Source organism: Carcharhinus amblyrhynchos, chromosome 4 (assembly GCF_965287045.1).
Source record: "Carcharhinus amblyrhynchos chromosome 4, sCarAmb.v2.hapA, whole genome shotgun sequence".
Lineage (NCBI taxonomy): Eukaryota > Metazoa > Chordata > Chondrichthyes > Carcharhiniformes > Carcharhinidae > Carcharhinus > Carcharhinus amblyrhynchos.
In genome coordinates, this window is record NC_137327.1 from 61,929,900 (window position 1) to 61,956,888 (window position 26,989).

At 42.4% G+C, this 26,989-nt stretch overlaps 1 protein-coding gene across 1 annotated transcript in view; it reads right to left on the reverse strand.

The window, feature by feature from the left end:
• LOC145342067 (aspartate aminotransferase, mitochondrial-like) overlaps positions 1-26,989 on the reverse strand; it is a 37,175-nt gene that overhangs the window by 5,246 nt on the left and 4,940 nt on the right. The window contains exons 2-8 of the mRNA XM_080187268.1: positions 18,299-18,455; positions 14,610-14,738; positions 11,052-11,111; positions 8,723-8,884; positions 6,104-6,208; positions 5,700-5,850; positions 3,164-3,329 (exon numbers count right to left, since the gene is read on the reverse strand). Of these exons, the coding sequence (XP_080043394.1) occupies positions 3,164-3,329; positions 5,700-5,850; positions 6,104-6,208; positions 8,723-8,884; positions 11,052-11,111; positions 14,610-14,738; positions 18,299-18,455 (930 nt within the window). The remainder of the gene's footprint in view (positions 1-3,163; positions 3,330-5,699; positions 5,851-6,103; positions 6,209-8,722; positions 8,885-11,051; positions 11,112-14,609; positions 14,739-18,298; positions 18,456-26,989) is intronic.

A 26,989-nucleotide genomic window follows, 5' to 3' on the forward strand; every position in this document is an offset into this window, starting at 1 on the left:
GCTGTTTGTCACATTTATTCTATTTGTCCCTCTCCCTGGTCTTTCTGGTCTGCAATGTTCCCCCCTTCAAATATTTACCCTATTTCCTTTTGAAAGTTACTGTTGAATTCACATCCACTGCCTTTTCAGGCAGCGTATCCCAAATCATACAAACATACGAATTACAAGGAGAAGGCCACTTGGCCCTTTGAGCCTGTGTCACCATTCGATAAGATCATGGCTGATCTGATTGTAACTTCAGCTCCACATTTCTGCTCACCCCACTAACCTTTCACCTCCCCCCCCTTATGAAGGATTTTTCTACCTCTGCTGTAAAAATTTTAAAGACTCTGCTCTTGATAACTCACCATGTTAAAAACAGTCCTGATTTCCCTTCTGGTTTGTTTGTCAATTATCTTCAGTCCTGCACTCATGCCATGGAAACAACATCCCCATTATTTCAAACACCTCTTAAATCTTCCTTTCACCTTCTCCATTCTAAGGAGAAACTCAATCGCCAAGCACTGATCTATTTGTTTTCCTTTCAATGTGCTGCCTGCTCCCTACTGGGCCCATGGCTCTGCAATGCCAGGATTCTAGAGCTATAAAGACTCGCAATATCACCAAGAAATACTTGTACAGTAAGAATGAATCAGTCTTAATCTTTTTAGTTCTAAAGGGACTAAGTTTAAGGGTGCCCACATCTGGGGAAAGTGGATGGGGGTGGTTGCAGCAAGTTTAAATGACAGTGTTAGTCGCCAATTCTTGGACAGAGAACAGAGCCAGTCGAAGGCTGAGCGTTCAACATTTTGCCCATTTACAGGTCGTAAAAAGGAGGCCAGTTGGGAAGAGTCGCTCTTAAAGGTACACCAGGACTTAGCCTACAAATGAAGAACAGATGCTGTCGAATTACAGTTAGGGCCTGATCAGAATAAAAACATATGTTAATCCGCCCAACACAAGCTGTGTTATTGTGCATCTAAGGATTGGGGAGAGGAAGTCAATGCTTGATTATGAGGTTGGAGAACACTGTTGGGAGACCAACAGCTTGAACACAAGGGAAATGTACAAGGCCAACCGAAAGTTTACAATAAGAAAGGCAGACGTTGCCAATGCCTGGTCATCTAGATAAAATCACTGTTTTAACAGACAGTGAACAAATTAGAATTGACGACATCCAGTGTAATATCACTGTGCTAATGCGGTTAATCTGCTCCTCTTGGTTTACTTTCAATGAGTAGTGTCAAGATTGCTCAGAGTTGAACATGGATCAACTACAAATGCCTAATCAGATTTACAAATAGTTTGTGCAGATTGCCAGGATCAAACTGCAGCGTCCTGAGTCAAGTTCTTTAGCCATGCTCTTGTTTTATCTGATTAGTGAATCCAGCACATTGCACAGTGCAACACAAGCCTGGTGGTACACAGTATTTCCATCAAGCTCCTGACAGGCTGTGATGATGGCTTTTCAAATTAATGTACTTCTGACCAGACAACAAATTATACTCAACAGAAATACTTGCAGGAGGATACTGCAGGCCATATCAGTGCCACTCGTCTCCATGCTTAGTGGACTCTGAACATTTTCTGCACTACCAAGTAACCTGCACTCACTGTTCCTTTACACTTTGCACTATCTATCTTCATTGCAGTAACAGACTGTATCTGATAACAGACAGGCCCATGCCTAAGATGGTAAGGATAGACAGATACCAAGAAAGGCTACAAGGCAAAAACATACATGGTTAGTATTAAAGGGGATTAACATCTCAGTTCCTAAGCAGAAAATAAAGTTTGTCAAAATTGCTTTTAAATATAAAATGATCCAATAAATGAAAATGACAATAGATTTACAAGGAGAAATACCACACGTAAACAGACCACAATTTTTTTTAATATAGCAAACATTAGGTTGATAATATAGTAAATAATAGTTGAAATCATTGCCCTCCATTTATCCTACCAACTGCCTTTAAGATTGCAAAACCTTTGATTAAATCACTCATTCTTTTAAGTTGTATCAAACACACTCCTAGTTTGTATTATCTCCTCTGCGCGATGATAGTGTGCCTTCCAGAAATGTATCTATATCATGTTAAATGTGAGGGATATGTTTAAAACTCAGCTGTTTTTCATGGTGCCAATTTGTCTGCAATACAGACAGCTCACATGCTAAGAATGCAGGCTAATGATTGATTTTAGTGAGGAATGTGTTTGTTTTAATCTGAGTTAATGCATTTTTGTTTATTTGGTTTTCCCCCTGGGAATTCAGAGTATGAGTTTGATTAAGTTGTCATTGATAGTCAAGTGCTTAAGGAGCTAAGCTTGCAGGGAAAAGCAGGCAGTTACTGCCAAGTTCTCACTCACTTTGTCTCTCTCTCTGGAAGCTGCTGTTTGGAACATGCTAGGAGAAATAGATCTCTCTCTCTGCAGAGGTGTTTTGGAGGCTTAACGACTGGCAGCCCCAGCACATGCACAACAACACATGTATTACTAACTGATTTTGAAAAGGAGTTTTAAGTCTAAGAAGAATGTTGCTTGAATTGGAACTAATAGAGATAAATTCGCAGTTAAGAATTTTGTATCCTGTCATGTTTAAGTATTTCAATTAGTAAAAGTTGAGTCAATTCAACTATACTGTTAAAAATAAAGTTTGTCCTAATGTGTCAATAAAATCATACCTGGAGTGAAACACCTCATCCTCACACTAATGTCAAAATAGAAAAATTGTTGGGTTCTAATTGGGCTTCATAACATTTTTTGGGGCTTCTGATCCGTACCTTAACACCTGGTAATTTAAACCCAGGTGCTTGAAAGAAGGCACCTATAACAGTGTAGCGCTGCCTCAATATTACACTGCAGCGTCAACCCAGATTATGGATGGACTTTTACTGCCTCGTCCGTCCTGGAATTCTCCATTGACCTTAGGCAGGATTTTATATTTACATGTTCAAATCTCTTAGGTAGGGGCTTGAACTCATCACCTTTGGATGCAATGGCCAGAATTTTACCCACTGAGCCATGACTGTCACATTATTCAGGGCCTTTGGCTTTAATCATGTAGCCATAGCTTCACCTCAGTATTTTTTAAAATATGAGGTCAAGTGAGCTAGGCTTTGTTTTAATATAAAAAAGCTGCTGCAGGCAAACCTTGGACATGTTCTCAGTCATGAAACACACTCACCATTCTTTTCGGAGATCTGCTGTGTTCATGATGGCGGAGGCGATGCGAGCTCCATTTACCGGCGGGTTAGAATACATGGGACGGATCAGAATCTTCAGCTGTGATTCCACCCGCTTTGCCTCATCAACGTCACTGCAGATTACTGTGAATCCACCAACACGCTCGCCTGAAAGGTCATGAATGCCATTAATCCTTTGCAGCGGAACATTAAAGGAGAACAAAGAACCATACAGCACAGGAGCAGGCCCTTTGGCTCACAAAGTCCGTGCCAACACAGATGTCTCTCTAATCTAATATTTTCTTGCTCTGTGTGGTCCATATCCCTCTATTCCCTGCATATTCATATGTCTATCAAGATGCCTCTTGAACGTTGTTACAGAATCTGCTTCCACCACTTCCTCTGGCAGCGTGTTCCAGGCATTCACCACCATCTGTGTGAAAAACTTGCCCCTTACATCTCTTTTAAACTTTCCCCCTCTCACTTTCAACCTACGCCCCGAGTAATTGACCCTTCGACACTGGGAAAAAGACTGACTATCCACTCTATCCGAGCCTGTCATAATCTTGTAAACTTCTATCAGGTTCCCCCTCATCCTCCAATGCTCCAACGAAAACAATTCAAGTTTGTTCAACCTTTCTTCACAGTCCATATCCTCCAAACCAAGCAATATCCTGGTAAATTTCTTCTGCACTTTTCCAATGCATCAACATCCTTCCAATAGTGTGACGACCAGAATTATGCACAACACTCCAAATGTGGCCTAACCAAAGTCTTATACAGCTGCAACATGATTTTCCAAATCCTATACTCAACGCCCAGACCAATGAAAGCCAGCATGCCATGTACATTCTTGACCACCCGAGTTGCCACCTTCAGAGAACTGTGGATCTGCACGCTTAGATTCCCTTGTATGCTAACATTTCTAAGGGCTCTACCATTTAATATATGCTGTCCTGCAGCAGACCTTCCAAATCACATCACCTCACATTTGTCCGGGTTAAATTCATCTGTCATCTTTCGGCCCAGGTCTCCAGCCGATTTATATCCTGCTGTATCCTCTGACAATCCGCCTCATTATCCACTACTCCCAAAGGCTCTACTAAAATCTGCGTATACAACATCCTCTGCTCTGTTCAATTTTTCCAGTCACTTCCTCAAAGAACTCAATCAAGTTTGAGAGAGACAACCTCCCCTTCACAAAACCATGCTGCCTATCGCTAATAAGCCTATTCTCTTCCAGACGTGAATACATCCTGTCCCTAAGAATCTTCTCCAATAATTTCCCCACCACTGATGTAAGGTTCACCCACCTGTAATTTCCCAGATTTGTCTCTTCTACCTTTCTTAAACAGAGGAATGATGTCAGCTCTCTCCTCAGTTACCTCGCCCATGGCTGTAAAGGATACAAAGATTTTGGCCAAAATTTCTTCCCTTGCCTCTCTCAGTAACTCTCAAGAGGAAACAGTGCAGCTACACACCACAAAATCTGTTCAACAATTTAGCATTAAATTCAAGAGCAGTTGAGAGTTTTGTTACCATTTTCTGCTTTAAGCCATTGTGTCTAAAGGGACCATTTCCTAGCTGGCACAGACTGGACTCCAATTTACTATTCTTTGAGCAGGAGCTTGGTCAAGAAATCCTGCACAATATCCAATAACGGAAGGGGAGTTACAGACAAGCCTGTCTTTAGCTAATGCCCACATTCTTGATGGGAGCAGCAGACCATGATCAGGAGCAGATACATCAACTGAAAGCTTAAATTTTCCCTCCCAGCATTTGATGCCAGGGATAACTTCACAATTACAATCAACTTCCCTAGGGACACAGCTTTATTGCTACTTACTCTTTAAAGCAAAGGATCTTTCTCCAGTCTCAAACTTCTCCATAATTCAACTTTACTTCCCTAGTCACAGATTATTTGTTGCCTATGCCCACATGTGCTATAATGGGAATGTTAAACTTCCAAGACTTTTCCAGTGGCTTATGAAAGCTATCAGCAATTTCCAGCATGATCCTCAGATCAATTTTACATCCCTTGAATCCAGGGGCGCAGGCACCAATGGCAAGTGCCTGATTGTTATCTAATTGAGATCAGAAAAAAACCTGTATAGACCAAAAACCAACCCAGGGCCTTCTCGTTTCTTTTAGCACAATAACGCAATGGGAAAAAACAGAGTAGATCAGGAAGAATAGTCCTGATCTCAGCTATGTCACTTCTGTGAGGAATAAAACAAATACCAGGCACAGACACAAAGGAAAGGGATGAACCAGAAGTGTCATGAACCACCACATCAACTCCCTGTGTTTAGATAGTGAAGTGGAACTCACAAAGGGCCTGGGACTGCGGGTTACCAACTGATCTCTCCATCCAACAGGCAAGTTGGGCAACGTGGAGAGACTAAAATAGGAAAATGGTTACTTCTAACCGTGGCAAATCCATGGGGTTACGGGGATTTGGGGTGGCGGGGGGAGAATGCTGTTCAAACCCAAATTAAAGCTGCAAAAACTGGAGAGCTTCCAGGGACATTTACTCACCATAGAGCCCCATGTTCTTAGCATAGGACTGAGACAGAACCAAATTAATGCCTTGATCAAGGAAGAATCGCACAGCCCAAGCATCTTTGTCAGCATCTCCACTTGCAAAACCCTGATAAGCCATGTCGAAGAATGGGAAGAGATTCCTTTTCTGGACAGCAAAAGCAAAACTCTCAGCTGCACGTACTGATTGGTTTGATTCATTTTATTTAAACAGGTATAATTGATTTAAATGCCATGACATGTACTGTACTTTATCTCTTATTAGATAGAATATACTGTTACAAGGAAGAACTTGCAAACGAGTTTGTACACTTTTTCACTATCTCAGTTCAAAAGAAGTGGAAAAGACGTTTTTGGCTACAAGATTCAACATTTAGAAACACAGCAGAACTATCCCTCACCTTGACTATAGCAGCCAGCTCCTTCCACTGCTCAGACCTTGGGTCTACTCCTGTGGGATTGTGGGCGCAGGCGTGAAATAGGATGATGGATTGCTCTGGAATATTCTGCAAAGGATACGGGAAGAATACCAATAGAAAAGTCTAAATATATTTCCTTTAAAGTTTTAGAAAGCAAACATTTGAAACCCATTGTGAACAATGGTGATATTTTCCCATAATTCTCAGCATAACCTCTCTACAGTTCTGAATTCAGAACTCACCATTTAATAAATAACTTTGAATGTTTAGCATCATGCACCACGAACATGCTTCAGTAGCAAAGCTGCTGCACTGCTAGCTTCACACCAGTAATAGGGAGTATTTTTTTGGAAACTGCGAGGACAGAATTTAAAGTGCGCTAATTTTTGCTCAGACCAGAACTAGGAATAAATCTATTTTTGAGTTAGTTGTACACTACAGCAATTCCACTTGTGAAACAGAATAGATGTTTGCACCCTGAATTCGTTGATTCAAAACATTTGCCTCATTTGATGTTTGTGTGAGGGTCTTCAGAATACTCTCCAGAAATAGTTAATTGTACATGAACTGCTTTGGAGTGTCCCTATGATGTGAACTACATGACTACATCTCAACCATTGATAATTCTTCCCTTTTGATACGTGACTTTGACTAGTTATAGAACCATCGAACGGTTACTGTGCAGAAGTAGTCCATCACGGTCTGTGTCAGTCTGCAAAGAATAAATTAGCTGCTCATTTTAATCTCCTTTCCAATGCACTTCAGATACAGATCCAGGTATTTTTACATGAGTTGAGCATTTCAGCCTCAACCACCAACTTAGAAAGTGAATTCAAGACTCCCAGCACCCTGTGGGTGAAAAATCCTTTCCTCACGTCCCCCGTAATCTTTTTATCAATCACCTTAAATCTGTGCCCTTTGGTAATTGACCCCTCCATCAGGGATATAAATTTTACATGACTGCCCTTGCCAAGGCCCCTCATCATTTTGTACACCTCAATTAGGCTATCCACCTCTCCCCATGGCTGCAGTTTTCAAACTCTGGCAACATTCTTGTAAATCTCTTCTGCACCCTCTCCAAAGCAATTATGTCTTTCCTATAATGGTGACCAGAAATGTACACAACTGTGGCCTAACCAGCATTTAATAGAGTTCCATCATTACATCTCTACTTTTGCATTCAATATCTTGACCATCTTGTCCATCTGTTCTGCCAGCTTTAAGGACCTGTGAACATATAGTCTCAGGTCTCTCCCCTCCTCAATCCCTCTCAATAATTTTCCCATTTCTTGACTATTCCCTTGCTTTGATTGCCCTTCCCAAATGCTTTGCCTTACATTTTTCTGCACTGAATTCCAATTGCCACTTCTCTGCTCACTCATTGATATCATTCTGGAGTCAACAGCTATCCTCTTCATTATCAACTACATGGGCAATTTCTGTATTTTCAAATTTCCATTTAATACCACCCACATTTTAAGTCATTAATATATACAACATAAGCACAGGCCCCAACATTCAGACTTGTGGAACACCACTGGAAATTGTTTTCCATCCACAAAACATCCATTAACCACTCCAACCTGCCACATTCCCGTCTCCCATGAGCTTTCACTTTTCTGACCAGTCTGCCATGAGAGATCTGGTCAAAGGCCTTACTGAAATCCACAGACAATATCCACTGCACTACCCTCATCAATCCTCCTTGTTACTTTCTCAAAGAAGTCTATTTGGCAAGGACTAACAGTATGCTATAGAAAATAATTTAGCCTCCATCTCCCCCGAGTTTATTTTCCCACTAGTTATAGGGTTCCTAGGCCTTAGCCCAACCAATGATGATTATAATATTCTGTCTTTTTGTGCCGTAAATAGGGAGTATTAAAGTACCTATCACTACAATTAGAGGCAGTCTTTGTGTTCAAGGATGGTCAGGAGTTTTTGATTTGATTTATTGCCACATGTAGTGGCATACAATGAAAAGTATTGTTTCTTGTATGCTATACAGACAAAACATACTGCTTATAGAATACATAGGAAAGAAGGAAAGGAGGATGCAGAATGTAGTGTTACAGTCAAAGCAAGGGTGTAGAGAAATACTAACGTAATATGAGGTAGGCCCATTCAAAAGTCTGATGGCAACAAAGATGAAGCTATTCTTGACTTGTACAGTCAGCATGAAGCATTGGTGATGGGAGTGCAATTTGAGGTCATTAAAATATTTGACAGTCTTGTTGATTGCTAATAAATACTTATTAACCCAAGTGATTTTCTTTTCCACTTGACCACACTAGTACATTAGAGAAGTGACAAAACTTTATAATTTCTTCACCCAAATTAAAAGATCACGAACTGTTATTGAAGCAATCCCAGTTATCAGAAATCAATGAGTTTACAAAATTCTGTAGCAAATTACAGGCAGATGTCACCAACAATGAAATCTACTTTTGGAATTAAAAACATCAGACTACGTTTTAAATGTTTTTTTGAATTAGCATCAATTTGGCTACATTAAAATATATATTATATGCACACATCACAAAAATATATTATTCTGAGTTTCACCAGCTTTTTATCCAAGAACTGGCTTAATAGCACACTCACCGAAATGTCCTCTAGTGCCCCTGCAAAGTCAAAACCACAAGTCGTCGGATCATAATAGCGATAACTTTTGACTTCCAAGCCAGCATCCCTGAAGATAGGTGTGTGGTTGCCCCAGGATGGTTTGGGCAGATAGACTTCTCGGCTGTTTTTGTAAAACCTTGCCTGCAAGGCAGGAGAAAGCACCATGTTATTATAGGATTCTTCTTCTCTACCCCAACCAAACAGGGGTCCTCCTGTTTTACTCTGTTTTACCATCTGAGCACCACTCAATATTTTGTCAAACAAACCACATATATATTTTAAAAAGATTGCAGGAGGAGGAAAATGGGGGCAGGAAGAGAACTGTTCTTTTTGAGGAGGGGTATACTTGTATTGTGGCATAGTGGGTAGCATCCCTGCCTTTGAGCCTAAAGCACTGGGTTTGAGTCCCACCCCTCCACCCGTTATCTTGATGGCCAAGGAAGTTGCATTCATAATGCAACCGAATAGGTTGAATGTGTCAACTTGCAAAATTCTTCTAACACACCAATGGATGGCTATAAGAGCAGTAGAGACTCCTGGTCAACCATGCTTGATGTGGAAATGCATCCCTTAAACAAGCCGCTAGCAACAGACTAGTAACTTGTTCCAGGAATAGCTAGCTATAGAAACAGATGCACCACTAGGTGTGAGAAGAGAACTGAATGAATACTTGCATTGTAGGCAGTTAAGAAAAGGTTGACTAGACTGATTCTTATGAGGAATGGTTAAGCATTGCTCAGCCTTTCTCATTGGAGCTTAGAAGAATGAGAAGTAATCTTATTAAAACATAGAAGGTTCTTAGGGGACTTAACAGGGTAGATGCTGAGAGGATATTTACCCCCATGGAGGAAACTAGAACTAGGGGCACAACTTCAAAATAAGGAGCCACTAATTTAAACGGAGAAGAGGAATAATTTCTTTTCTCAATGGAATGTTAATCTTTAGAATTCTCTACCCCAGAGAGCAGTGGAGATTGGGTCATTGAATATATTCAAGGCTGAATTGGCCAGATTTCTGATCGACCAGGGAGCCAAGGGTTATGCGGGAGTGGGAAGCAGGCAGGAAAGTTTAATTAAGGCTGCAATCAGATTAGCCACAATCTTCATAGAATTCTTACAGTGCAGAAAGAGACCATTTGGCCCATTGAGCCTGCACTAATAACAATCCCATCCTATCCCCTTAACCCACGTGTTTACCTTGACAATCCCCCTGACACTAAGGGGCAATTTAGCATGGCCAATCCACCTAACCCACACATCTTTGGACTGTGGGAGGAAACCAGACCACCTGGAGGAAACCCAAACAGACACGGTGAGAATGTGCAAACTTCACACAGTCACCCGAGGTGGAATTTGAACCTGGGTTCCTGGTGCTGAGAGACAGCGGTGCTAACCACTATGCCACCATGCTGCTCTAACTGAATGGCGGAGCAGGCTAGAGGGGTTGAGTGCCAACTCCTATTTCTTATGTTAAGAGTTGAATGTTACAATAGGATCTTACTGAACAATGAATCTGACTGAACATTGCATTTCCTCTGACTTGTTCACATGACCGAAACACTGGAGTTATATAGCTACCAGATTAGATAGTTATCAAAGCACATGACTGGTGCCAATGCGCAAATACACGTTTTTCAAACATCAAAATAATCACTGTTGAGATAATCAGACATGTCAAATGCTTTAAAACAAAATGGCTTTGTACTGTTATTTCACCTCAGAATATTTAATAAAACGAAGCCACAATGACAGAGATTTCAGATTATCCCAAGTGAATGGCTCCCTCATGCCTGCACAAGTTTTCTCTCCCTACTAACCTGTATATTAACTTCTGCATTAATACTCTCCCTTTCAACTTAGGATGAAGATGCAAGAGGCTGACTGTTCTCCATAAGCAGAGTATTAAACACACCCACTTCTCTCTGAAGAGTTTGGAACAACCTCTTTGAGAAACCAAATTTGAAAGATTGGGAGCCAATGGTGTAGGACGTAACCAAGGTTGAAAGGAATGACAGACACAAGGTAAATTTGGATACAGTCACAACAGTCATAAAGTTTAGAAGGCTGAAAACAAACTGTAGGAAGAAGGAAAGACAAAAGGAGGTAAAGACTGCCACAATTCGGAGGTCCTGGGGAAATAATCTCTCTGCATAAGAAACAATGCAACAAACCTTGGTGTTAACAGAGTGAGAAGTAAGGCTGTAGGGCACTGTATCTGCATTGTAGGAGAAATGAGAAAGGCAAGTTCAGATGAGTTGACACTATAGCAGCAGCATGAAATATGTTCCAGCAGACAGCATGCCACTCACCAGAAAATTGGCACCAATCCTCAAAGATCCAGTTCCAGAAATGGTCTGCACAGTGATATACTGAAATCAAAAAGTAGAACATTAATTACAGATTGTGTGTTAGCAAAACCTTCGGAACAACAATGTGCACGAGAAGCCTATCAATAGGGAGAAACTACTGTCATATTTCATACTGAACAGCCAAAACTGGGTGAGATTACAAGAAAATAATTGGACTTGAGGGCTGAGTAATGCAATGGATGAAAGCAGGGTCACATTTTCAACTAAACTGGGGCTCAATGCCAAACTTTGTAGAACATGAAAAAAAAACAGTAAATGCTGGATAAACTCAGCAAGTCTAGCAACATCTGTGGAGAGAAAAACACTTAACAAGTTCATGTGACCCATCTACAGAACTGAAGGGGGATAGAAATGTAATAACAGATAAAATTGGAGAGGTAGGTGGTGGAGGTAGGGCAGAATAAAAGGACTGAGATAGGTCAGAGCAATGAAGAGATTGACAAAGGTGTCATAAATGTGAGACAAAGGGTTGGACAATAAACCTGAGCAGTCTTGGTCCATTCTAATTGGGGACAATAGGTCTACACACCAAAGAACTGCCAATTCAGGACAAATTGAGCATTTTGCTTCAGAAAACCACATGAACAGTTAATTTAGCAAACAAGAAAATATCCAGAGACTCAGCAGAGGTTAATCTGGGTGAGTCATGTTGATGGGGGCAATGAGTAAGCTTACTCAGTCATCATTATCTCCTGATGGCTTACAGCTCAAGTTTAAAATTCTGATCTTTTTCTTTAAAATTTCTCTGTGGTCTTTGCCCATACCCATCACTAACTTCAAGTATTACAATCCCTCTTCATTGCTCTGACTTTGGCCTCTAACAATTCCCCTCCCATCCATGGCAGTCCCACTTTAACTATCATCATCTGGAATACCCTCCATAACCTCCTTTACAATTATACTGACCTCTTCTCCTTTAAACCTTAAAGTTTACCTCCTGGATGTAACTTCTCTTTGCCTCTCAAAAACACACCGCTGCCTTCTTTGCCTCGGTGCCCATTTTTTTCCTTCAACTCCCTCCACCTCCATCTCAAAGCTCCTTGTGGTGTTTGTCTACATTGATTGCACTATATACACACTTACTAAACATACTATAATTAACTTGCAAGCAATTGACACTGACGCTTGGAAATAATTTGATAAATGTGACGTTTAAGTAGACATTTTTCATTGTGATCACAAAACAAAATGGAAAAGACTGCTAATGGGTATGTAATCCACCTCTAATGGTAGAACCAAGGAAACTAAGCAATTCACCCCAGGAAGAAGAGGTGGCAATCCTATGGGGACTTAGCAGGATGGATGCCCCTTTTGAAAAAGTCTAGAACTAGGAAACAGTTAAAAATATGCAGTCTCCCAGTTAACACTGATGGGATCTTTCTCTGAGGGTTGTTAATCTGTAGAATTCTCTGTCTGAAAAAGCATGGTTGTACAGTGATTAGCACTGCTGTCTCACAGCGCCAGGGATCCAGGTTCAATCCTGGCCTTGGTGACTGTTTGGAGTTTGCACGTTCTTCCCGCGTCTGGATGGGTTTCCTCTGGATGCTCCAGTTTCCTCCTACAGTCCGAAAGATGTGTTGTTTAGGTGCATTGGCCATACCAAATTCTCTGTGTACCTGAACAGGCGTCAAAGTATGATGACTAGGAGATTTTCACAGTACCTTCATTGTAATGTTAATGTAAGCCTACTTGTGATACTAATAAATAAAATAAACAGTGGAGGCGGAGATATTGAATATATTCAAAGCTGTGTTAGATAAATTTTTGATCGACGAAGGAGTTAAGAGATTAATAGGGGAAGACAGGGAAATAGGGTTCAGGCCACAATCAGATCAGCCATGATCTTAACGAATTGCGAATGCAGACTCGAGGGACAAATGGCCCACACCCACTCCAAATTCTTGCGTTCAAAAGTAAACGGATATGCACACGAATTGAAACCTGCAGGGCCACAAATCCAGAAAAGGAAGGCTGAGGGGAGGGATTAGGTTGGCAGCTCTTTTACAGTGAGCAGAGATATGATGAGCCAAATGTTTTGCATTTGTACCACAAATTATCCATGTTTCTAACGACATATAGTCAGGCAAAATCAGTGAGATCAGAAATCCATGAAGCCACTGTCATCAATTCCAGAATCGGGACAGGGCTAAACACAGGATGAGGAAAGGCATTACTTCACTAATTTACTTGCTGCAATTCCCTCTACCACAGAGGATCTCACATATTTGTTCTCCGAGGTTTCTCTATAAAATTATTGCCACTATCTCTACACATACTAAATAATTCAGCACTGACCTCACAATGTCATTACCAATCTTTCAACAGTTCAGATATCATGTTGTCCCAGCATTTAATCACCCCAATCTGTCCCAAGCCTGAGCTCTCCCACCTCCATCTAATCTTGACAGTGTCTGGTTCGTTTCATCCATATCAGCCCCTCCACTAACAGGGTGACTAACTACTGGGAAATTTTCCCAATTATGTCCCCTTACTTGGCTGACGAATCCAGGATGAGTTTTCCAAAACAGGTTCTGAGGCCACATCCCACTTCCCACCTCCCATCCTTCTCACTGGCAACTGCTCAATTCTGTTTACACCACTCCCCCCACCCAAAAAGGGTTTCCAAATCTCCTCCAAGTACATATTCCCTCTTTCCCAAATGCTACTCTCCCCCAATCAATATTCTTTGTTGCTGCAACAGTTCCTTCAATCACTGATTCCTCTCCTCCAATCAAAATTTCTTTCTCTCCCTCTGACTGCTGCCCCTGTAACTATAGCTGCAGGTAATCCCACATTCTGTCCATCCAGGCACATTTTGGAATTTATAATCATAGAATCACTATGGTACAGAAGGAGGCCATTTAGCCCATCGAGCCTGCACCGACAACAATCCCACCCAGGCCCTATCCCACATATTTACTCTGCTATAATCCCCCTGACACTAAGGGGCAATTTAGCATGGTCAACCTGCACATCGTTGGACTGTAGGAAGAAAACGGAGCACCTGGAGGAAACCCACACAGACACAGGGAGAATGTGCAAACTCCACACAGACACTGACTCAAGGCCAGAATTGAGCCCAGGTCCCTGGCGCTGAGAGGCAGCAGTGCTAACCACTGTGCCACCACGTTTGATGCTCAGTCCTGCAGCCAGCCTCTAGCCCAGCACTTCACTATCTATTTCAATGTCACACACATTTCAAATTGCTCTGCAGCTAAGCATGCTCACATCTTGGAAGGAAAACTGGTCTCGAGGGTCATCACTGGATCATCAATGGTTTCACATTATTGGATAAACAAAAGTCAGACCTAAACTCTCACCCAGCTTTGATAAAGGAAATCCTTCTGTGATGTACAAAGCCCATATTTATCTTAAATTTATTTATCTTAAAGTCTTCTTTGGCTGCTCCACCTATTCTGATCAGTGTTCTAGGAATATTGCCACTCATCTTTATGCTTGTCACCTAATCCCTATCCGTGAGAGATAATAGCTCCTTACCCTTCCACTCTTGATCACTTCACTGTTGTCTCCTAAAGCCAGCTCAGCACAGGCCTTGTTGAAGTCTGCCAGACCACCAATTGGGAGGTACTCCTTGTCCATTTTCTTTGCTGCAATTTGAGCCTCAGCCTGCGAAAGTGTCAAAAATCAGAATATAAATCAAATATAAAATCTAAGGGCACCATATGCCCTGATGCACCTTTCAGCCATGCCTCAGTTGGTAGCCCTCTTACCTCTGAGTCACAGGGTTCTGGTTCAAGTCCCGTTTCGGGTCAAAAGTGCAAAAAAAAATCAAGGTTTATAACCAGTGCATCACAACCAGACTGGCTTCCCCGCCTCTAACATCTCAATTATATCAAATCATTGTCAAACAGCCATCATTAGCAATTCCCAAGAGAGACAAGGAAGATACTGCTGATCGAAAACTTATCGAAACAGAAAAATTATCCACTTTACTTCTGCATTAAAATAATGTCATTTTTTTCCATTGACATGGAATAAATTTCAACCTAGTAATGTTGGCAGGTCAATGAAATCCTGTTCTACAGCCAGAATCAGGTCACCCCTCAGTCTTCGCTGTTCCAATGAAAACAACCCCAGCCTATCCAACCCCACCCCAGACCTGGTGAATCTTCTCTGCACCCCTCCAGTGCAATCACATCCTTCCTATAATGTGGTGACCAGGACTGCACACAGTCCTCCAGCTGTGGCCTCACCAACATGACTTCCCTGCTTTTGTAAGCTAAGCCTTTATTGATAAAGCCACGTGTCCCATATGCCTTTTCCACCACTCCCCTAACATGCCCCTTCCACTTTCAGAGATTTATGGATAAACATGCCAAGGTCCCTTTGTTCCTCAGATCTTCCTAGTGTCATGCCGTTCATTGAATTGTCAAATTACCTCTTCTAAAGTGCATCACCTCACACTTTTCAGGATTAAATTCTATCTGCCACTTATCTGTCCATCTCATCTATACCTTCCTGTAGCCCAAGATGCTCAACCTCAGCCAGTCTGTGTATCATCTGCAAACTTAATCCTACCCCTCACATAATCATCTATCTTGTTTATATAAATGACAAATGAAAGGGGACCCAGCACAGATCTCAGTGGCAAGCACTAACGTAACCTTCTGCCACCACCCTCTGTCTGTTACAACTAAACCAATTTTGAATCCATCTCCTCAAATCATCTTTATCCCATGTGCATTTGCTTTCTTTGTAAGTCTTTATTTGGGACCTGTCAAAGGCTTTGCTGAAATCCATATAGACTGCATCAACTGCACTACCCTCAACTATACGTCTGGTTACCTCCCCATAAAATTCAAACTTCTTAGACATGACCTCCCTCTGACAAGGCCATGCTAACTATCCCTGATCAAGCCTTGCTCCTCTAATGGTGATAGATTTTTTCCTTCAGGATTTTCTCCAATAGTTTCCCTACCACTGACATGAGACTCACTAGTCTCTAGTTTCCTGGCTTATCCCTACAGTCTTTCTTAAATGGCGGCATCACAATAGCTGTTCTCCAATCCTCTGGCAGCTCCTCTGTGATATGGCGTTGGACTGGGGTAAAGTCTCACAACACCAGGTTAAAGTCCAACAGGTTTATCTGGTAGCAAACACCACTTAGCTTTTGAAGCGCTGCTCCTTCGTCAGGTGAGTGGGAATTCTGTTCACAAACAGGTCTTATATAGACACAAACTCAATTTACAGAATTACGATTGGAATGCAGGTCTTTACAGCTTAGCAAGTCTTAAAGGTACAGACAACGTGAGTGGAGAGAGCATTAAGCACAGGTTAAAGAGATGTGTATTATCTCCAAATAGGACAGTTAGTGAGATTTTGCAGGTCCAGGCAAGTCGTTGGGGGTCACAGATAGTGTGACATGAACCGAAGCTGCTCCGTGGCCAGAGAGGAATTAAAAATTTGGGTCAGAGCCCCTCCAATCTCCTCCCTTGCCTCCCACAGCAGCCTGGGACACAATTCATCTGGACCTGGAGATTTGTCCACTTTTAAGCCTGCCATCACCTCCAAAACCTTGCCCTTCCCTACATCAAGTTGCTCAAGAACCTGACAGTTTCTCTATGGGTTCCATACCTTCAATCTCATTCTCTTGGGTGAAGATGATTTTAGAGTATTTGTTCACTATTCTATTGATGTCCTCTGGCTCCACCCATAGATTGCCCCATTGTTCCTAATGGGCCCTATTTGCCCTGGTTATCTGCTTCCCATTGATATATTTATAGAATATCTTGAGATATTATTTGAGGGGTAAATATTGATCAGCTAGTCTGATTCAATATGTTACAGCTATGACAGTCTGTAAAACAGTAAATATAGTGGAGAAATAGTAGCATCATGCACACATGGAATTTATTGCAGTCTTTCAGGTGAGGCATTAAAATGAGATCACATCTGCCCTTTCAGATGGACAATAAAAGCTCTCATTGCATTATTTTGAAAAGCATCGGGGCCCTTTTCCCAGGAGCCCTGGTCAATATTTATCTTCAAGTAACATCACAAAAGCAGATGTTGTGGGTCATAACGACCTCATTGTTTGCGCACAAATTAATGCTGAGTTTCCCACATTATAACAGTGACTACACTTCAAACCTACTTAATTTTGTGTAAAGCAGTTCGCAACATCCTGTGGTTGTGAAAAGCGCTGTATAAATGCTAGTCTTTCTTTATTACATCCTTCTTTGAAATCTCTGGTGAGATTATTCATTGTATGTCTTTCCTGAAAGGATCACCAGACACAATCCCCAGGGGATGGTGCAAATGGATATGCTAACAACAAATTTCTCAAATTTGTTTCAGCGATGGTATCACTGTAACTGTCCATTTCTCTGTCTCATATATCACGCCCCTCTAATACACTTCAAATGAAAGATTTTTTAATACAGGATTGACACTTCATGGGACACTTACAAATCAATAGGCTAAGTTGTCCAACTTAACTGGCAGATTGCTTCAATGGGAATAATGGTTAACTGCCGTGTGGCAGGTTGCAGACACATCTTTTAAATATACTGATTTAAGGATATTAATTTTTTTCACTTTGCTCCTGAAGGCTGTCAGCAATTGAATAACTACTCAATGTGACATCAAGAACATATCACAGCTTCTGTACAAGGACATTTAAAACAGGTTCAGACCAGACCACGTCAGCATGTTATTTACGACCGAGGAATGTCAATTGATAATCATCAAAGATGCTCACATTTTCTTTAAGAAGGATTAACCAACCATGCTGTGGAAAAGATCTTGGTTAGCGTGTGTAACATTCAAAATCTCCCAATTCATACTGACATGTCATTATATTTTAGTCTGTCTGCCTTGCATTGTCTTCCTCTCTTCTTCAGGGACTACCTGCTTTGGTACAGATAAATGGGTGCTGGCTGCACAAGGAGCCTAGATAATAAATGCCAATGGGCCTGATGTGGTAAGACACCAAACCCAAGCCCATTCCTGCCTCTCACAATAATGAATACTAAAATTAGAGATGTGGGGAAAGAGTTTAGCAGTGGGACTAATGGAATTGCTCTCCCATGGGGTTGAACAGACCCGATGAGCTGAATTGCCTCTTTCAGTTCCTGTTGTTCAATGATCCCTGGATAGTCCATGTGACATTTTGGATTCCTCTAACAATATTAATTTTAAAAACAAGGATGCCATATCCAACTCACCTTTCTGACACAGTTCAACACATATGGCTTGCCGTTGTCATCACGGTATGCACCGACACCCAAGTTCATTTTCTTTGGGTTGCTGTCTCGCTTGAAGGCTTCAGTAACCCCCAGGATGGGGTCAGGAGGACCCATTTCCACATGTGACCATACGGAACTGCAAGACCATAAGAAAACAATTTTCTTTAAAAAAAGAAATTTAGTTAAATTCACTCCAATACTGCATCAATTTAAGAGTAAATCTGTGTTAGAATACATTATAAGCAGTTATGTTATTTCATAATAATCAGCATTTATAACGCCTCTAACTAACTTGTCATCCTGCAATTACACCTGCCTACCAATGGATTACGGGGGAAAATATCATTACAGAGCAGCAACCATACATAGAAAGAACAAACTTGCATTTATATACTGCCTTTGACAATCTCAGTGTGTCCTATTTCACAGACAATAGTGCTTGATATTCCATTTGTTCAAGGCATATGAATGTTGTTGACAATGCCAACATTTGTAATTCCTATTTGACATTAGGAAAGTGGTGCTGAGCCACCTTCTTTAACCTTTGCAATCCAAGTCTTGTAAGTTAATGCATATAGCGGTTAGCTAGCTAGGGAGATCCAGGATTGTGACTCACCCAAAGATAATAAAGGAACAGCGATCCAGTCCCAATTCAGTCTGGTTTTGTGGGAAATTCACAGACAATGGTGTTTCCATGCATCTACAGCCCTCAGCCTTCTAGGTGGTAGTGGTCACTGGTTTGGAAGGGGCTGTTGAAGAAGATTTAGTGAATTTTCGCAGTGCATTTTGTAGGTGGCACATATTTCTGACACTGTGTACTGATGATGGAGGGAATGAATGCTTAAGATGGTAGACAGGCTGAGATGGATCATTTGGCAGGAAATGACCACAACACTTCAGCGTTATCTTTCATAAAGTGGCCCTGCCATCAAGGATGGAGTTGTTCAAGATGCTGCTTCCTCCTACAAGTTGTTTAATTATCCACCAATCACAACTGAATGTAGCAGGACTAGAGCGTTCTGATCAGTTGGTTGTGGAATCACTTATTATAGACTAAACAATCTGCTTTTGGTGTTTATGCAAGTAGACACCTCATTTTTAGGTGTGCCTGGTATTGCTGGCGTTCCCTCTTATATTCTTCATTGAACCAGGGTTGATTCCCTGGCTTGGTGGTAATGGTAGAGTGGGGGATATGCCAGGCCATGAGGCTATACATTGTGGAGTCTGCTGCCGATAATAGCCCACAGCATCTCACAGGTGCCCCGTTCTGAGCTGCTGGATCTGTTCTGAATCTACCCTAATAAGCACTAAGGTAGTACCACACAAAATGATGGAGGGAGCTCTCAGTTTGAAGATAAGGACTCCATCACCACCAGGACTTTATGGTGGTCACCCCCATCAATACTCTTGTGGATGGGTGCTTTTATGAGATAGTGAGATCAAATAGGTTTTTTTTCTTTCTGATTCTCTCACCACTTGTCACAGGTCCAGAGTGACTGGTTTCAGTGAGGTCCTATTGAGCCACACTTGATGACTGACATTCAAGTAAATTCTGAGCCATAACAACCTGCAATCTTCCAAGTGGTATTCAACATGGAGTACTGCTTCAGCAGCTGAGGGAGGGTGATAAGTGTTATTCAGCAGGAGGTTTCCTTGCCAGCGTTTGGTCTGACACCATGAGATTTCATGGGATCAGGACTGACCTATTAAGGTGTGGCTGCCCTGCCGCTGGGACATTAGATATCCAAGGATGGTGATGAGGGATCTGGGGAGTTGAGGTATGATTTCACGAATACAGTATTGAGAGTATACTGAGTCAGGCTGCTGCTTGACTAATTAAAACGTCTGATCAAAAAGAAAGCACCTCCAACAATGCAACATTCTCTCAGTACATACTGATATATTACCCTACCATTAGGCAATCAAGTTCTGAAATAGAGTTTGAACTACTGAATCTGAGGTGATAGTAGCTACTGAGCAAGTGGGGAAGAGACTACTTGTAGTTAACGAGCACAATTAAAACACTGAAAGAAAACAGCTCAAGGGAGCTGTGATCCATTGACACTACTTCAAGACGGGGAAAAGATAGAGCAAAGATAAATGGTTTGAGTGTCTGCACCACTGACCTCAAAAGAGCATTAATCTGATAATAACTAAGCCATGGTCTGACCCAGTTTTGTCCTGCAGCAACACACAATGTTTGCAATAGCAAGAGAAGGGAGTCTTACAAGATCATATCCAGTAATCTGTTTCCAAAGTCCAACACCACAGCATAAAGCCAGGAGAACAAAAAGGCCAACCTCTAGCTTTCAGCTTGTTCGTGTTAGATGCAACAAGTAAAGCTCCACATCAGTGGCTAGAGTGCTTTTATATGGGACTCAAGCGAGTAGCTGTTACTTCACCAGCAGAGTTTTGTCATTAGTCTTTTGACAACGTGGCTGGTGGTTTACTGCAAATGAATACTAAATGTTGCCAATTTTCACCCAGCCCTTGGCATTACTGACCTACAGAAATACTGGTGAGCTTCCAATAAAATCTGCTACAAGACTATAAACTTTTTGCCTCAACGCATGTTCTAGAAAGCTTCCAATTTTTCTCACTTTTGCTGTTGAACCCACTTTGATGACTTTACCTTGCATGCCCGAAGTTTCTTAAGTATCCTACTTTGCACACTGACAGTAGATTTCTCTCTTCAGGGCTCTTTACTGGGATGTCCCATCTCTTTTACTTGTACCTCGAGTCCCTCCCTCATCTTTTCAAAGCTATGGAGTCCTGCTGGTCCTCATCACATAAGAACATAAGAAATAGGAGCAGGAATAGGCCATCTGGCCCTTCGAGCCTGCCCCGCCATTCAATAAGATCATGGCTGATCTGTCGTGGCTCAGTTCCACATTCCCGCCCTCTCCCCATAACCCTTAATCCCCTCTCTTATCAAAAACCCATCAACCCGCGTCTTAAAAATATTTAGCGAGGTAGCCTCCACCACTTCAATGGGCAGAGAATTCCAGAGATTCACCACCCTTTGAGTGAAGAAGTTCCTCCTCAACTCTGTTCTAAACCGCACCGCCCCCCCCCCCCCCCCCCCCCCCATCTTGAGGCTGTGCCCCCTAGTCCTACTGTCCTTTCTGAGCGGGAAGAGTCTCTCCACCTCTATCCTATCCATCCCATTCATCATCTTATACGTCTCAATGAGATCTCCCCTCATTCTTCTAAACTCTAACGAGTACAAGCCTAGTTTATTCAGCCTCTCCTCATAGATCAACCCCCTCAACTCCGGCATCAGCCTAGTAAACCTCCTCTGCACTCCCTCCAAGGCCAAAATATCCTTGCGTAAGTACGGCGCCCAAAACTGCACACAGTACTCCAGCTGCGGCCTCACCAATGCCCTATACAGCCGCAGCAAGACCTCCCTACTTTTATATTCAATCCCCCTCGCTATGAAGGCCAGCATCCCATTTGCCTTCCTGACCACCTGCTGCACCTGCAAGCTGGGTTTTTGCGACTCATGCACAAGGACCCCGAGGTCCCTCTGCACCGTCGCCTGCTGCAGTTTTTCTCCAAGTAAGTAATAATCACCCACCTCGTACAACTCCAGATTCATCAGATCACTGTCTTCTATTTATAACATAACCCCACCACTGACTTCTTTCCTCGTCCCTGCACATCCCCATATTTTCTAGAGGAACCACTGCCTCTGCAATGCCCCAGCTCACTTTTCACTGGCCCTACTTTTATCTGTCTTTCCTGCGACATAGTTCTCCTGCGCAAACACAGGAACTGAGTGCAACATTTGGGCATTCATTCCTTCCCTGCAATTGTCCACAGGGCTATACAGATTCTCTGTAATCCCATATCTCTATATTCACTGTTCAATGCTCTCCCTCCAACACTAGTGAGACTAAATGTAGATTATTATGACTGCTTTGCCAAATATTTCTGCCTGCAATTGTGACCCTGAGCTCCCTGTGATTTACCACTTGAACTCCCCCTTCCACTCTGATAATGTTGCTATTTGTATTGGACACTGTTCAAATGGAGCTCAACTCAAACTGCAAGAAAAATATCTCAACTTTCACCTGCTTTGAATAGTGTGTTTCATAACTTCAACTATAACCTCTTTTTCAAACTTAAATTCCACAAGTGACCTTCATTTTATTCCATCTTTCCAACATCTTGCCTTCCTATAGATCACCCTTTCATAGAATCCCTATGCAGAAGGAAGCAATTCAGCCCATCGAGTTTGCACCAATCACAATCCCACCAAGGCCCTATTCCTGCAACCTCACATATCTACCCTGCCAATCCCCTCCCCGATACTTGGTCAATTTAGTATGGCCAACCTAGCCCGCACATCTTTGGGCTGTGGGAGGAAACCGGAGCACCCGGAGGAAACCCACGCAGACACGGGGAGAATGTGCAAATTCCACACATTGAACCAAAGCCAGAAACGAACCCAGTCCCTGGCAACAGTGCTATCCGTGGTGCTGCCCAGTACTCCTCGAGTATTTTTAAATCCTTTATTTCTTTATATTAGCTCATTCATGCATTCTTCTCAGTTTACCTGTGGCTTTTATTATATAGATTTGTGGAGAGTCTGCAGAAGGATCTAGATAGGCTGGGCGAATGGGCCAGGAACTGGCAAATGGAATTTAATGTTGGCAAGTGCGAGGTGGTCCACTTTGGTAGGAATAACGGTAGGAAGGATTATTACTTACGTGGCGAAAAACTGCAGCAGGCGATGGTGCAGAGGGACCTCGGGGTCCTTGTGCATGAGTCGCAAAAGCCCAGCCTGCAGGTGCAGCAGGTGGTCAGGAAGGCTAATGGGATGCTGGCCTTCATAGCGAGGGGGATTGAATATAAAAGTAGGGAGGTCTTGCTGCGGCTGTATAGGGCATTGGTGAGGCCGCAGCTGGAGTACTGTGTGCAGTTTTGGGCGCCGTACTTACGCAAGGATATTTTGGCCTTGGAGGGAGTGCAGAGGAGGTTTACTAGGCTGATGCCGGAGTTGAAGGGGTTGAGCTATGAGGAAAGGCTGAATAAACTAGGCTTGTACTCGTTAGAGTTTAGAAGAATGAGGGGAGATCTCATTGATACGTATAAGATGATGAATGGGATGGATAGGATAGAGGTGGAGAGACTCTTCCCGCTCAGAAAGGACAGTAGGACTAGGGGGCACAGCCTCAAGATAAAGGGGGGTGCGGTTTAGAACGGAGTTGAGGAAGAACTTCTTCACTCAAAGGGTGGTGAATCTCTGGAATTCTCTGCCCGTTGAAGTGGTGGAGGCTACCTCGCTAAATATTTTTAAGACGCGGGTTGATGGGTTTGATAAGAGAGGGGATTAAGGGTTATGGGGAGAGGGCGGGAATGTGGAACTGAGCCACGACAGATCAGCCATGATCTTATTGAATGGCGGGGCAGGCTCGAAGGGCTAGATGGCCTACTCCTGCTCCTATTTCTTATGTTCTTATGTTTTATGACAATCATTGGACTTTTAATCCCAGATTTTTAATTGAATTCAAATTCTGCCATCTGCCTGGCAATTTTTGAACCCAGGTCCCCAGAGAACATAAGAAATTGGAGCAGGAGTAGGCCATCTAGCCCCTCGAGCCTGCCCCACCATTCAATAAGATCATGGCTGATTTGAAGTGGATCAGTTCCACTTTCCCGCTTTCTCCCCATAACCCTTAATTTCCCTGTCTATCAAAAACCTATCTACCCGTGACTTAAATATATTTAGTGAGGTAGCCTCCACCACTTCAAAGGGCAGAGAATTCCAGAGATTCACTACCCTGTGAGTGAAGAAGTTCCTCCTCAACTCTGATCTAAACTGTCCCCCGCTTATCTTGGGGCAGTGCCCTCTAGTCCTGCTGTCCTTTCTAAGCAAGAAGCATCTCTCTACCTCTACCCTATCCATCCCCTTCATTATTTTATACGTCTCTATAAGATCCCCCCTCATCCTTCTAAACTCAGACCCAGTCTATTTAGTCTCTCTTCATAGTTTAACCCCCTCATCTCTGGTATCAGCCTAGTGAACCTCCTCTGCACTCCCTCCAACGCCAATATATCCTTCCGCAAGTACGGCGACCAAAACTGCATGCAGTACTCCAGCTGCGGCCTCACCAGTACCCTGTACAGTTGCAGCAAGACCTCCCTGTTTTTATATTCTGCCCCCCTCGCTATAAAGGCCAACATTCCATTCGCCTTCTTGATCACCTGCTGCACCTGCAGACTGGGTTTTTGCTTGATTTCTGGATTACTAGTTCAGCGAAAATATCACTATGCCTTTGCCCCCTCAAGACAACTATGAAGACAAGTATCTACCTATTCTTCTTCCATTTTTGAAGAAGACTCTATATCTGTAAAGTTAGTTCCTCTGTTCCCTCCATAGATGCTGACTGACCTGCTGAATGCTTGCAGCATTTCCTGCTTCTGAATTAAAAGTCCCTCTAGAACAGCACTCAGGTTACTCTTCAGTCCCACAGTAGGATCCTGACACGAAGATTAGCGTTCATAGATACATACCAATTAGGAGAAGCCACTAGGCCTCTTGAGCCTGCTCCACAGTTCAATAAGATCATGGCTGATCTGATTGTGGCCTCAACTCCACATTGCCTCCTACCTCCAATATCCTCTGACTCCCTTGTTGGTCAAGAAACTATCTCTCTCTGCCTTAAAAAAAAATTCACTGGCTCTTCCTCCACCGCTTTCCAGGTACAGAGTTCCACAGACTTGCGACCCTCAGGAAAATGATCCAATATCCATCTTAAATGGGAAACACCTTGCTTTTAAACTGAGTCCCCTCATTCTAGTCTTTTCTACAGGAGGAAACGCCTGCTCATTATCCACCCTGTCAAGTCCCCTTGGGTTCTTACATGTGTCCACAAAATCGCCTTGCAACCTTCTAACCTCCAGAAGACACAAACCAACCTTTCTTTGTAAGATAACCCTCCCAGAGCCAGGAATCTGTAGAGTGAACCTTCTCCCAACTGCTTCAAATGCAATGATATCCTTTCTTAAATATTGCAACTAAAACTGTGCACAGTACTCGAGGTGTGTTTTCACCACTGCCTTCGGCAATTCAATTTCAAGTCCCAAAGCTGAAAGGGCAGATTGCTAGTTCACTGTACCACACAAACTCCCTGCTGGTCTGCTCAGCGTGGAAGTTATTTTGTTCGATGAATACAGCTCATGCTGCACTTTAAATAATTGGCTTTCAGTGGTGACATTTGAAACTGAATACAGCACAATCTGTTGGAGACTAATCAGAATAGAAGTCACCGTTACAAAGCTCTGAAGGATATTAGCCTGATTTTGAAGATCACTCAACCCAGAATTTAAATCTAATTTTGATAACTGGAATCCTCTTGTGGAAAAAAATTCAGCCACTTAATTTCTCTCTGTTGCGTAACCCCACAAAAGGAGGCTTCCCTTCCAGCAACATCGTAAAATCACAGGAGAGAAGTTAGAGAAAGGCAATGGATAATAGGGAGGGAAGGGGAAGGCAGGGAGTGCAAGGATGGATAGATAAGGTTCAGGTGTGCAAAGCAGAATGGTGCAACTTGGAAGAAATGCATCTTTCTTCTCACTAGCATTTGATCTTGTAATAGCTAAAATCCAGTTGTTTCTCAGGATGAAAAGGAGAGGAAAATTAAGCACAAGGGGGGCAAGTTTTTGCAATGAGAGCAATCGGATAATTGGGTACAAATTGCAATTAAAATTATGCTGCTAGGGTAAGAGTCAAATATCTAGAAAAGTTAGTTGCATAATCACAAAGGTACAGTCTTTCAGAATCACAGAATGTAATTTTTTTCCCTCTTGTATTATAGAATATTCCTTGGTGTATTTAAGAACGATAACCTGGTGCAGTTTGACTGATATAGCTGAAAATGGGCTTAGCATCAAAAAAAACATTTTTAGTAAGTGTCTCATCCTCTACCCATGAATAATTTGAGTTTAAATATTTGAACATGACTTAAAAACTTACTGAACTATTGGTGAATTTAATTGCTGTATACTAAATCAAACACTTCTCAATATGTGAAAACGTCAAAGAAGTGCCTTGCAAAATCAGCATAAGGCCATGAATGGGTGCAAGTGTCAGAAAGTCACCCGATTTAATATGCAGATCATGGAGGTGAGGCTTGTTCTGAGAATGAGCAACTTCTGGTGAAATTATTTTTTGTATTCTTTCATGTGATGCAGGCATCACTGACAAGACCAGCATTTGCCACCTATCCCCAACTGCCCCAAGAAGGTGGTGGTTGTTAATGTTGCAATCCGGTCACAATGAACTACATGCTCCACCTGGAAGTGAGAGCAGCTGCGCTAAATGGAAGGATTAGAGCATTATTCTTAGTTAAGAACTGGCTTCCGCTGTGCTCTCTGGGTTTTGTGAATACATCAATGCGAAGGAAAGACTGGCTCCAGATTCCTCCTTTGCTCAGTGAACTCTAACTGTGGTGAGCTGCAGGCCATGTGGTGTAGGTAGACTCAAAGTTCTGTTAGGGAGGGAGTTCCAGGATTTTGACCCAATGACAGTGAAGGAACAGTGATTTGATTTGATTTATTGTCAAACGTATTAGTATACAGTGAAAAGTATTGATTCTTACATTCTAGACAAAGCATACAGCTGGATAGTTAGAAGCATTTTCCCATGGTGGAAGAGTCAAT